The sequence below is a fragment of the Taudactylus pleione genome, unplaced genomic scaffold (assembly GCF_031769625.1).
Source record: "Taudactylus pleione unplaced genomic scaffold, aTauple2 ptg000003l, whole genome shotgun sequence".
NCBI classification, from domain to species: domain Eukaryota; kingdom Metazoa; phylum Chordata; class Amphibia; order Anura; family Myobatrachidae; genus Taudactylus; species Taudactylus pleione.
In genome coordinates, this window is record NW_028284406.1 from 2,995,835 (window position 1) to 3,009,485 (window position 13,651).

The following is a 13,651-nucleotide window of genomic DNA, read 5'->3' on the forward strand; positions in this document are numbered from 1 at the left end:
ATCGATATCGGCTTGTGGTAAATGATATTGTTGCCTCTGATCCTCAACACTAGTGTCACACCTCCAACCAATGTGGGAAAATAAAACCACTGGGAGGTTTCTTTGGCGTGCCGGTGAATTCCGTCCACAGATGACCGTTATCTGCTGTGTGCGCATTCATCTGCCAACCTGCTAGGCCTCCATAGGATTCCATTATTCAGCCCCACACAGCTACATCTATGTACCTGGTCAGCGATGTGCTGCAGAGAGCCCCCAGCATGGACTTACGGTAAGAAAAGAGCTAGAAAATCTCAAGGTGAAACTTACCGGTGGTCCAGGAGGTCCTGGAGACCCGGCAGGCCCTGGATTCCCAGTGTGACCCTGCAATCAAAAAGAGAAATAGGCAATTCTTAAAGGTCCTTGATTAATAATGAATGTTACCTGTGTATGACTTCACACAAAGGGGGACGTAAGAGCGGGAGGTGAATAAATAGAATTAATAGGCAATACACCATGTCAAACTTTTTTTAAATTTACTTTATGCACACTTGGAAAACAGCCATTTTAAAAGCGTTGTTGGAGTCGCTTTTGGACTTAAAAGTCTAAGGCTCTGAGCTAAATAATAAAAGAGTACAACAGGCTTAAGACCTCGTCATTACTACCAAAACAGGCTGTATCTACAGAGCCTCCAACGTGACCCCTTCCACCAGGTACACAGTGCTCTGCTCCTGGACTTCCCACTTCATTAATTGCAGTCACCTGTGTTATCCACCCTTCTCCTCAATTCATTATTCCTGGTTATTTCATGAGTGACATCCAGCCTACCGCATCGGCTTTTATCCAATCTATCTATCTATACCGGAATCAGTATGATTTACCGCCAGCCGCAGACCGCGGAAGATCCCGACAGGTGAGTATTTTTTCTATTTACTAACCTAACCCCCCCTAACCCTTCCTTAGGGGTGCCTAACCCTAACCTCCCCCCCAAGTGCCTAACCCTAACTCCCCTCTAAGTGCCTAAAATTAACCCCCCACCCCTTCCTCGCAGCCTAACCCTGAGGCTCCCAGGGGCTCCCCGTCCCCAAGCCTGACCTCCCAGGGGCGTGCCTAACCCCAAGCCCCCCCCCCCCGGGAACCCCTAACCCTCCACCCCCCACGCCTGTCAGTAGACACTTGCCGGGATTTGACAGTCGGGAAGCCGGCGGCTGGCATTGCGACTGTCGACTTGCTGACTGCATCCCATCTATACCATCCCATCTATTTTTCTTTTAATTTTAAAGAAAATCAACATGGGGGGGGGGGGGGGGGAAAGAGAGTAAAAGGATCAATCATGAGGACAATTCGGGCTAATACACTGTACAGCATAACATGCAGCACAAGTAGTCAGTGAAAGAGGAGGGAAAACTGCACACAGTACAGTAGTAGTCCCCACAGAAAACAGTACAGTAGTCCCCTCAGTTCCTGTTCTGATAAGTTTGAAGTTTACCCAAACTTAACCCTCCAAAGCATGACAACATTACAGTCAGTTACTGCTGCCCCAGGAAATCTCCTTCAAAGCAAACCCTATTGCACTGATGCGCACACACTGCACTAATACACACACTGTACTAATTCACACACTGTACTAATTCACACACTGTACTAATGCACACACTGTAATAATACACACACTGCACTAATGCACACACACACACTGTAATAATACACACACTGCACTAATACACACACTGCACTAATGCACACACTGCACTAATGCACACACTGTAATAATACACACACTGCACTAATGCACACACACACTGTAATAATACACACACACTGTAATAATACACACACTGCACTAATGCACACACACTGCACTAATGCACACACACACACTGCACTAATGCACACACACACACTGCACTAATGCAGACACACACACACACTGCACTAATGCAGACACACACACACACTGCACTAATACACACACTGCACTAATACACACACTGCACTAATGCACACACACACACACACACTGCACTAATGCGCACACATACTGTACTAATGCACACACATGCCATTGCATGAGCCGCACTGTTCATTCGCTGCGATCGCATTGCGATAACAGCCACACATAGGAATACATCGCACAGTGAATGACAGGTTGTCAGCGTTTGGGGGTTGTAACAGGGGGGTGACCAGAAAAACGTGGGCATGTCTGTACGTTTGAACACCGTTATATGGGCATAAAACAGTAACACATCCTGAGACCATTCATGTGTGGGGCTACTTCTCAGCCAAGGGAGTGGGATCACTCACAATTTTGCCTAAGAACACAGCCATGAATAAAGAATGGTACCAAAACATCACCAAGATCATCTTCTCCCAACCATCCAAGAACAGTTTGGTGGCATACAATGCCTTTCCCAGCATGATGGAGCACCTTACCATAAGGAAAAAGTGATAACTAAGTGGCTCAGGGAAAAAAACATCTAAATTTTGGGTCCATGGCCAAACTCCCCAGACCTTAATCCCATTGAGAACTTGTGGTCAATCCTCAAGAGGCGAGTGTACAAACAAACCCACAAATTCTGACAAACTCCAACCATTGATTAGGCAAGAATGGGCGGCCATCAGTCAGTATGTGGCCCAGAAGTTGAGTGACAGCATGCCAGGGCGCATTACAGGGGTCTTGAAAAAGAAGGGTCAACATTGCAAATATGACTCATAAACTTAATGTAATTGTCAATAAAAGCCCTCGACACTTATGAAATGCTGTAATTTTACTTCAGTATACCATAGTAACATCTGACAAATAGGTCTAAAAACACTGAAGCAGCAAACTGAAAACCAATACTTGTGTCATTCTAAAAACTTTTGGCCATGGCTGTAGTTATGCTAACACACACTGCATGCACATAATCCACTAATACACACACACACTGCATGCACATAATCCACTAATACACACACACACTGCATGCACATAATCCACTAATACACACACACACTGCATGCACATAATCCACTAATACACACACACACTGCATGCACATAATCCACTAATACACACACACACTGCATGCACATAATCCACTAATACACATACATGCTGGACTAATACACACACTGCATGCACATAATACACTGATGCACACACACGCTGGACTAATACGTACACACACTGTACTTATGATAACACACACTGCATGCACATAATACACTAATACACGCATGAGCTGGATTTATGGATGTGCACACACATGCTGCATTTAAATGCAGGTAACACACTACAAGCAGATACAGATGTGTCCTTGCTCACCTCATTACGCCAGGGAGCGCGACATGCGTCGGGCATCTGCCTGCGTCGGGCATCTTTTTTTTTTTTGGGCTGAAATTGCGTCGAAGTCACTATGCGATGCAACTAGGACGCACCAGGAGACTGTGTTGATCCATTTGATATGTGACACTTGTATATCTGTGTGCGCAGTGTCTCCTGGTGTGTCCTAGACGCAATTTAGGAAAAAATAAAAAAAAGACGCAAAAAAGACGCCCCGGTGCTAGCAGAGTCTCACGGGACCAGGGGGCGCCAAGAGGGGCTGTTTAATGCAACTGCAGCAAAGGTGAGTGAGGACACAACTGTACATACGTGGCAGGAATTTATTTTTTCATTTCCAATGGCCTCGTCCCTTTTGCCAGTATATTAGAATAAAGCACAGTCATCTACACCTCTTGATTCTGTTGTTTTGGCAGCACTAATGCAGACTACATTAGCTTTACTCCTAGATTTGTTTACATTACCCTGGATTAAAATTCTTCTACACTACAATCTTTCACCGAATGTTCATTTTCAAGGGTGAAATGAGCAGCTAAGCCAGTGTTCCCCAACCTCAGTGCTCAAGCCACACTAAAGCTGGCCACACATCTAAAGATTATCTGTCCAACCAGCCAACTAGTTGATTGGTTGGAATGAAAATCTGGTAACGTATGGGAGTAACTGATGATCAGCAATTTGCTCCTAAATGCCAGATAACAGATGAAAATGGTCGTTCAGACAAGTTTGTTAAATGTTTGATCTAAACTATTTGTTCAAACAACAGTTTTTGTCCGTTTTCCGGCGTTTGGGAGCAAATTGCTGATTGTCATTTGCTTTCATACCTTACCAGATTTTCATTCCAACCAATCAACTAGTTGGCTGATTGGACAGAAAATCTTTAGATGTGTGACCAGCTTTACAGTCCTGGTTTTAAGAATAGCACAGGTGTCTTAATAATACCCCTTTTACACCAGAGCTAAAACCCAGGTTATTGCAGGGTTAACCCAGGCAGCTCCTTGATGTAAAAGGGGTGAGGGTTGGATCGCCGGGTCCAGTGACCCGGCAATCCAACCCAGGTAACTAGCAGGGTTTAACACGGGCGTAGCCCGTGAAACCCTGCTGTGTGTATGGCACACTCCGGGTCTTGATGACCTGCAGTGCGCTGCAAGCCGGCCGATGGGTCAACTCCAAGCGTCCACTTTCACGCCGGAAAAGGCGGGTCTATGCAGACCCAACTGCGGTGTGAGCGGCGCCGACTTGGGAATATCCCGAGTCGGCGCCGGCTAAATTCCAGGTCTGATCCGGATAGGAACCCTGTTCCAACTCCGAGTCAGACCCGGAATTTTGGTGGAAAAGGGGTATTAGTAACTCAGATATTTTGATTTAACCATCTGTGCACAAGCATGAATATATATTTCTTAAAACCTGGACTATTAAGGTGCCCATTCATCTGCGACGGATTGTCGTGATGAAGCAATGCGATCGGAAATGCCGATCTTCCGGGTGGAAACGCCGACCGCCCACCATCAATGTTCAGCAATCCGTCGCATGTTAAATGTCCCCGATTAGACAATCCCGATCATTTTTTGATTGCGATCGTCAAATCGGGAAAATCCAACATGTTGGATATCTGCGCTGCCGGGTTGCAGCATCGCGGCAATCCGTCGCAGATGTATGGAGCCCTTTAGTGTGCCTTGAGGACTGAGGTTGGGAAACTCTAAGCTAGAAACTTTCCATATCCCTCCTATCATGGGGACCTCTGGGAGTATTGCACGGACAATACAGGCCCTGGTGGGATAGTAACGCTATTCTGTAAAATGGACTCATTCACTGCAGCAACCCGGCGGACTGCCTCTTTGTAAATACGCCCTGTGGCTCATCCAAGGCTTTTAAAGAGGGACCTTTAAATAGTGCATTTCAGTGGATGCTTTGTGCATGAAGGAAATACCTGGTTCAAAAGCACATAAACAGACTGGGTGGGGGGGAAAAGTCAGGGTAATTAAGGTAAACAGAAGTCCCAGTAATACTCAAGAGTGCAGACTTCAGGGCACACGGGTATCTAACCGCACTAGAAAAATACACTCCCCTAAAGAAAATAGAGAAAGCTAAACACACGAGGCAAGACCTATACAAACACACAGACAGACGCTCTCTGAGACGGTTTCCAATCAAGCACATGGCTACCGGAGGGCGAGAATGACAGCAGAGAGAGGAGCGCACACCTGAGTCTAGCAGCATGCACTCGTGGCTACTATATCCAAACCTTACTGCTATTGAACTGGCAAACACTACGCAGTATCCCAACAGCCTTTACTTAATTCTAGGGGTGAGCGGGTTCGGTTCTACTCGGTTCCGTTCGGATTTAAAAACCGAATCTAATTGGCTATCAGCTGTCACGAGTTTTGGATAGCCAATAAGATTCGGTTTTTAAAACCGAACGGAACCGAGTAGAACCGAACCCGCTCACCCCTACTTAATTCACATTCACCTTAACAATGAAGAAGAATTCCTTCCTACAGTAATCTGTGCTTTACTTTATACCAGAGAGAGAGATTTAAGTGCAGCAACTATAAATTATCTGTCTTCCAATTTACCAAAGCATGGGTGACATTCCGGGAACAGCATTCCCAGTCTATATCAGTCCCTGGCTTCACTTTTGGGGGCGGTACACTGAATTCTGTGCCTATGAATATCAAAGCTTTGGGTAAATTCCATGACCTCTGTAACTACGTACTGCACTGTGCATAAACAACCCATTTCCAGGCTGTGCGCTACAATGCAGTCTCTATCTATCCAAACATCCATACAAGTGCAAGAGGTTCCATATTAATCCCTACCATCGATCCCTTGTCTCCTGGGGGTCCTGGAGCCCCGATACTCCCACGATCACCCTACAACATGAGACAAATGAATGAATAACTATTATATAAGCACAGGTATACACACACACTATATATATATATATATATATATATATATATATATATAATGATTCTATTTTGTAAAGCTTTAGGTGGCCCGTCTCCTCCAGCTAGAATTGCACCTAGGTTTGTTAAGAGGAGAACGATTCTCGAGAGGCGACCTGTGCAATAGTGTAAGCTGCTACGTCGGGTACGCCATCCTGTAAATTTAGAACTTTTGTGTGTTTGAAGATTTCTTTTAAATTGGGCAAAGTGCAAATAGAAATGCTCTTTTCAAAGTCCATTTGTAGCAACCGCACAGAAGAAAATGCCCATAAAAATTGTCCCTCTCCACCCATATATATCGTTTCCACAATCCAGACGCAGCGTGCTCCGCGCTCGGCAAAAGATGCCCTCACTCTGCCCATCTCTTCCCGTTAGCTGGAGCGAAAGTCTGCCCCTCCGCCAACTCCGTCACCTCACTCAGCAAATCCGTGCGCATTGATGGAGGTCAGGGTGTGTCAGCACAATTTGAGGCGCAGAGCGCTACTTTGGAAAGTTTGTCACTGCCCGTCGACCATTTTGAGTCTTCCGTGGCCTTTGACTACTACACGGAATGAAAATGATTTGTGTAGTAAATCTGGATAAACTCAATGGTAATCAGCGTGTTTCTATTTATAATAGGAGACTATTCCTCCATACCGGTACACTTACCTTTTCACCTGGAATTCCTGTCTCCCCCACCGGACCAACAAATCCCGGAAGACCCTACAGTAAATAGAAAATGTTAATGCTTTGATACCATTTGTAATGGGAATCGGTATGATCAAATCCCGACAGCGGCTGCCCGACATGGGTGAAAATCCAGATCGTCCCCAGGTAAGTATTTACTATCCTAACCTCCCCCCCCTAACCCTCCTTAGGGGTGCCTAACCCTAACCTTCCCCCCAGTGCCTAACCTTAATTCACCCTCTAAGTGCCTAAACCCAACCACCCCCTTCTCTGCCGCCTAAACCTAAGTCCCCCCCGGGGGTGCCTAACCCTAAGCCTCCCTCCCCTAGCCTCACCCTAACCTCTCGGGGGGGGGTGCCTAACCTTAAGTCCCCCCCGGGAGCCCTAAACCTAACCCTCCTCCCCCCCACGGCTGTCGGAAGAGGCGCACCGGCATCACTTTGATCGGGATGCCGGGCGCCGGTCGCCCGGCGTCAGTAAAATGACAGGCGTCTAGATATAGACGCCGGTCATATTACCCTCGCTGGGATAAAGCAGTCAGGAAGCCGGCCGTCGGGATTACGTCCGCCGGCTTCCCGACTGCATACCTTTATAATGTGTATCTACCACACCACCCGAGCAGAATGTAGCTTTCTGCCTATTCTGTGCAACATGTAAATGTGATTCAACTTCCATGTATCAGGAGTTGTGCCTGTATTTGAGACCCCAATATAACTTTCCTTATGCCCAATGTAGGGGATGTAGTCGGCATCCCGGCATGCGGGATGTCGACGGTCTAAATGCCGGCGCCGAAATCCTGACAGGTGTAGCTACCTGGCTCCACATGCAAAAGGTTGTCTGTCCTACAGTGAGAGGCTTAAGGCAAAAAAAAAAAAAAAAAATTAACAATGTGTGTCTGTTGCCCACACACGGTAGAGGGAGCCATTTTGTGTGGCAAACCAATATTCAGACTATTAGCTCACTAAAGAAACCAATAGGGCATATCCGTCCAAGCAGCCATTTTGTGGGATGAACCCATAGTCATAAAATGTAGCCTATCCAATTAATAGGAGCCACAGAGGCGTGAAGTCTCTTCCCATTAAAAAGACGGTCCTTTCATGAATAATAAGCCAGCCCCCACAACATGGCTGCCTTCGCTGTGAGGTAGTGCTGGATCCACTTTAAAAAGGAATCTAAAGTGGCCATATTGCTATATGTACTAGTGAGTAATATGGCTATTCCAGCAATAAGTTACATAACTAGATAAGCATGTATTACACATTATGCGTAAGAACAAACCTACAGATGGAACCCTGGATCAGACCGAGCTGGCTGCTGGTATATACATTTATAGACTCATTTTCTAGTTTCCAACCACAATATTTATCAGTCTTTTGACTCCTTTGCTCATGTAGGTCCAATTAGAGGGAATTTAGACTATTAATTATATGTTTGAGACAAGCAGGGGAAATTTTACTGGGGGGGGGGGGGGGGGGGGGGGAATATCCTCATAAAAATATTTTCCAGAAAGTAAAAAAAAAAGTTGAGTTAGCATTAATATATTTTAAAAGTAAAGAATGGAATATTGCTATTGGCGGCTGGGGTAATGGATTCTGTCTTGCTGGGTTCTTACGGCAACGTGTAAATATTGGATGGGATTTGGGAGCATGGAATAATGATCCCGGATTATACAACAGCATGACAAAGGCCTTGTGTTTTGGAGCTATTCTGGCCCAGGACATCGCAGCCTTAAGCCAGATATGAACAGGACCAAGTCTATAGTAAAAACACTTCCTGTCTCCACCACAGTAACACAGCTGGGAGCCTCCCAAACATGTGAAGAGCAGCAGCTATTTACAAAAAAGTATCATTCATTCATACTGTAGACAGTGACAGTGCGGAGAAGAACAGTGAGGCCCAGTGCGGTCTAGTGTCAGTGCGGAGAGGGAGAGTGTGCAGCCCGGCGCCATATTAAACTTATTTCCCAGCAGAAGAAGAAGTAATGTTCAGCACCTGTTCACCAATCTTCCCGGCTCTTCCTGTGTTTCCTGGCTCACCCTGGAGGAGTAGAAATGGACAGGAAGCTATAGTCACTATAAAGCTGTGTTCTCGCATTGTAACTCACATCCTTCAGCACACTCAGTTTATTATGCAAACATGCAAGGCCAGTTGTTAAGAAGCAAATGCCGGCTGGAGTCGTTTCTTGAGCGGCAAAAAAACTCTGAATGAAAATTTACGGCAGGTAGCAAAGATGGGAGTGGAGAGGACTCGTGTGCCCGAGAGGGGGGGGGGGATCTTTGGATCAGGCACTCAAAGAACTGCGGCCATTCATAAGTGCCACACAATTGACCAACTAGTTTTTCCTGATCAGGAAATAACTGCCCCCACCTAATACTGCATCACATGTGTTCAAGTAATATTTCCTCATTATAAGCTTCCCTTGAAAACCCACAGGGGTACAGTAAGTTCATCCCAGGTGCTCATGATGGTGGATAAAGGATTCCGAACTCACAAAAATACATAAACTTACGAGGTTCCACGTTACGCAGTCTGTTTGGCCCAACATTTAGCTGAAAGTCTCTATGTTGCTCATATGCAAACAGATCCAGGTGTTTGCAATGAATGATGAGTGATTATCACATGGGGTTTCGCTTGGCCAACTGCATTATGACCTTACACATAGGCAGAAAGTGGTCATCAGCAATCCAAGGTTTGCTGTAGTCCTTAAACACCATCACCTGGCATTGATCCCAAACCGCCAAATAGGCTGCCAAAATGCCTAATTGAATGGGCAGCTATAGCCTTACTTTACCTGCCTTTGCCTTCACCGTGGCACCAGGAATGCTCCTAAACAAATTGCCTTAGTGGCCTATTATCTATGATATTTGTAATAATATAATACCTAACATAAACTTGGTAACCTAGTATTCATGAGTTTTGAGGTCATGAAATAATAATAAAAATAAATAAATAAATAAATTAGTGGGATCTCAAGAATCATTAAACTTAATGAATCCGCAGCGGTGGTGTTCGAAGTATCTTAATAATTAATAAGGCTCAAGTTGCAAGGACCAACCCATAACAACCAGATATCAAATCTCCATAGTCTGAATACATCGACTGCGCACAGTGGGATACTTATTGTTTGTTATGTAATTACAGCATATTATTGTTATTTGTACAATTATAAAAAAAAAGAAAAAGAACGTAAAGTGTCGTCATCTTAAAAAAACAAAAACAAAACAGGGTCTTGGTGCAACATGCTAGTAAGTCAGAAAAATAACAGGGAAGATTATTATTTTTTTCCATAAAATGTACAAACCCTAGTAATTCATAACTGTACACATTTTAAATGCTGTCAACATCTTGCTTACACAGGTGATCTATGGTCAATTGTTTTAAGGAGGAAAATGTAAAAATAAAAATAAAAAATTCTAAAAAATAACATAAAAAAAAAAAAAATCAACTCACTATTTTTTGTCAAAATATAAAAAGTAAAACAAAATTGAGCGAGTAGAGCGCAAGGCTTTATTCATGGGCAGTATTAGATTGGCCTGTGTGAAACAGAAGCCTGGAACTACTACTTTATCCACCGCTGGTTTTTACGTTGCTTATATCATTCTACTATAATTTGTTGGTGTGAGCTTTAGGATTTACATGTCGCACATATGGAAATAGGATGTGTAAAATTCTGAGCCAGTTTGTGGCATTTCTTTACACCCTAGAGTTAAGCCAGGAGGACTTGCCAGGTCTGCTAAACTCCCAGACTAACAATGTGCGCCAAACAAAAGAAACTTTATTACACAGATCCCAAGCGCCAGCAGAAAAAAAGGTCAAAACACAAAGCTTTATTCTAAAACTTTCTTACGATAATGCATCGGTCTTAACAAACTTGGGATTCAAAACATTCAAGTATCCTCTTACCTTTGGTCCTTCTGCCCCTGGTATACCGGGGAACCCCTTTCTGCCTGGATACCCCTAAAAAGACAGAGGTTGTGAAGAATTTCACTTGATAATATTAGATTTATTGTATAATCTATACATAATAGAAGCAGCCAGGTTGTGGGCTTAATATTAATGAAACTGCGGCCTATCCATTCACTAAACAGTGCCTCGTGAATATTCGTCATATGGTACCTCAATGATATCACTGGTTCCTAGTCAATTGCTGGGCTTGCATTCTCCTCAATATTGGTTCAGCCCACAAAATGGCCGCCACAACCACCATGTTTAGGCATCTAGTTCTTTTTAACCCGGCAAGAGCTTGTTGCAAACAGTGCATATTACATCATTACAATTGTATAAATGCATTGGTGGAATAATTCTAGGCTTGTAAATGAAAACGCTTCAAAGACCGCACCAACACCATGAGCCAACATGACAAAATTATGTAGGAATAACATTTTGTCAAATGATCACACTGGCATACGTCTGGGTTCACTGGCTTCCCAGAATTAATGGCAGTCTCTTGTGACATAGGGCCTGAATCATGTTTGCAGGGAAGCGGCTGTACAACTCCGGGTCAGACGCATCCTGTTAGCATTTGCAGCGTGTGAGGATGCAGCTCCGGATCACTGTCGCGATTCGCAGTGGTTTACGACACCGGCCAGCACTTGCTCAGGCTGGCTATAGGTTTCCGATACCTGGGTCCAGGAAGAATGCGTCCGACGCCACAGACCCTAAACCAGTCACACCTTCAAAACAAGGGACGATACGCCCCCGTTTCAAAGAACGGCGCTGGTCCGCTCTGACCCCGAAACACCGCAGCAGGTCAATCGTGCTGCGGTTGACGGGGAGCTATGAGCCATATCGCAAGATCCGCTCTGCACGTGCAGACCCCACCAACATCATATTTGCACGTAAACCATCGGGTAAACTTACAAATATGAAATAGGCCCATAGTCTTTTAGCCAAATCATGGAATGATTATAGCTGTGCAATATATCATTCCTGTGTGGTACAGGTTGAGTCTCCCATATCCAAAATGCTTGGGACCGGGGGTATTTTGGATATCGGAATATTCCGTATTTTGGAATAATTGCATACCATGATGAAATACTTGGGAATGGGACCCAAATCTAAACACAGAATGCATTTATGTATTATATACACACAGCCTGCAGGTAATTTTATACAATATTTTCAATACTTTTATGGCTCAAACACAGTTTGTGTACATACATGAATTTTATTTATGTTTCATATACACCTTATACATAATGCCTGAAGGTAATTTTATACAATAGTTTTAATAAATTGTGCTTTAAACAAAGTTTGTGTACATTGAACCATCAAAAAAACAAAGGTTTTACTATCTCAGTCATGCTAAAAAACTTCCGTATTTCGGAATATTCCGTATTTCGGAATATTTGGATATGGGAGACTCAACCTGTAATACACATATAGGTGAACGTCACAAGTGTGGCCAGCTTCATTACAATGTCTAACGATGGCGAATCATCATTATATAACATGGTACCAAAAGCACACATAGGGCAAAATTTACTAAGCGGCGGTTTGACGGCGGTTTCTATCCTATGCTAAATCCCGGCGAGTTCTATTCTGTTCTAAACTCCGGGAGTTTGGTGGCGGTTTTGCCACGGTTTCTAAATGACAGCCCTGTTCTATTCTATTCTAAAATGTGTTTTGACTGTGGTTTGGCGGCTGTTTTGCTATCTGCAGATTTACTAAAACCAAAACCGCTGCAAAAATGCCATCAAAACACATTTTAGAATAGAATAGAACAGGGCTGTCATTTAGAAACTGCTGCAAAACTGCCACCAAACCCCCGGGGTTTAGAACAGAATAGAACCCGCCACCAAACCGCCGGGGTTTAGAATAGAATAGAAACCGCCGTCAATCCGCCGCTTAGTAAAGTTTGCCCATTACTTGTAACAATCAGATACATCACTGATCAATAAAATGCACTACAGACTGAGGAAAGGAAATATCTGGCAGGTTTCCTAAAGGTTTCAGCGCATATGTGGCGTCATCATTCGTAAGCATTTAACAGGTAGACGAATCAATATTCCAAAATGTTCTCTATGGGACATTCAGCTGTGATAGTGCAGGGTACAGGGGTGCAGTACAGAAGTTTGGGCACTTTAAATCTACAGGGCTTATATCAATTTAAAACCTTCTTTACCAAAAATAAATCAGTGACTTGCAAACGCCATGAAAGATGGACTGTTAGCAAGCCAAGACACAAGCGTGACAGAGTGGTGACTGCAGGAGGGGCAGACCAACGAGGACCAGGGGACGGACAGGTCCTCAATAGGACACATGCAACAGCCATACCGGCAACACCCTGTGATACCCAGACATTCTGTGTGAGGTGACAAAGGGGCTTCTATTCCCGCCCCTATAAATAACTGCTCGGCTGACTGCAGCTTGGCCAGTGTCACCTCTGGTAGGTGGCGTGGCTGTTCTATGCTAGGCTGTAACAACATTTACAAGGAAAATGCTTCATTTCCTGCTGATGTCTACAAATAAAAAAAAAAAAAAAAAGTTAATTAAGCATAAATAGATTTAATAGGTCTAAACTTCATACCTCAAGCCCGAGAGTTCCTGGTGGGCCTATCGGTCCCTCATCACCCTAATAGGAAACAAAATGACAGGTTAGAAATGAGGTTACACCTATCTATACAGGTTAAAAATGACATTATGTTATTATAGTACACGGGCCAAGATAAGAACTCTTTTTTTTTTTCATCCTCATTTCCCCGGCATATGTGAAATTTACAGATGTCCCTGAAATAGTCTA

The 13,651-nt window shown here is 44.1% G+C and overlaps 1 protein-coding gene across 1 annotated transcript in view; it reads right to left on the reverse strand.

Moving 5' to 3' along the window:
* COL27A1 (collagen type XXVII alpha 1 chain) overlaps window positions 1-13,651 on the reverse strand; it is a 291,443-nt gene that overhangs the window by 132,884 nt on the left and 144,908 nt on the right. The window contains exons 22-27 of the mRNA XM_088465795.1: window positions 13,439-13,483; window positions 10,813-10,866; window positions 8,902-8,946; window positions 6,892-6,945; window positions 6,115-6,168; window positions 307-360 (exon numbers count right to left, since the gene is read on the reverse strand). Coding sequence (XP_088321921.1) covers window positions 307-360; window positions 6,115-6,168; window positions 6,892-6,945; window positions 8,902-8,946; window positions 10,813-10,866; window positions 13,439-13,483 — 306 coding nt within the window. The remainder of the gene's footprint in view (window positions 1-306; window positions 361-6,114; window positions 6,169-6,891; window positions 6,946-8,901; window positions 8,947-10,812; window positions 10,867-13,438; window positions 13,484-13,651) is intronic.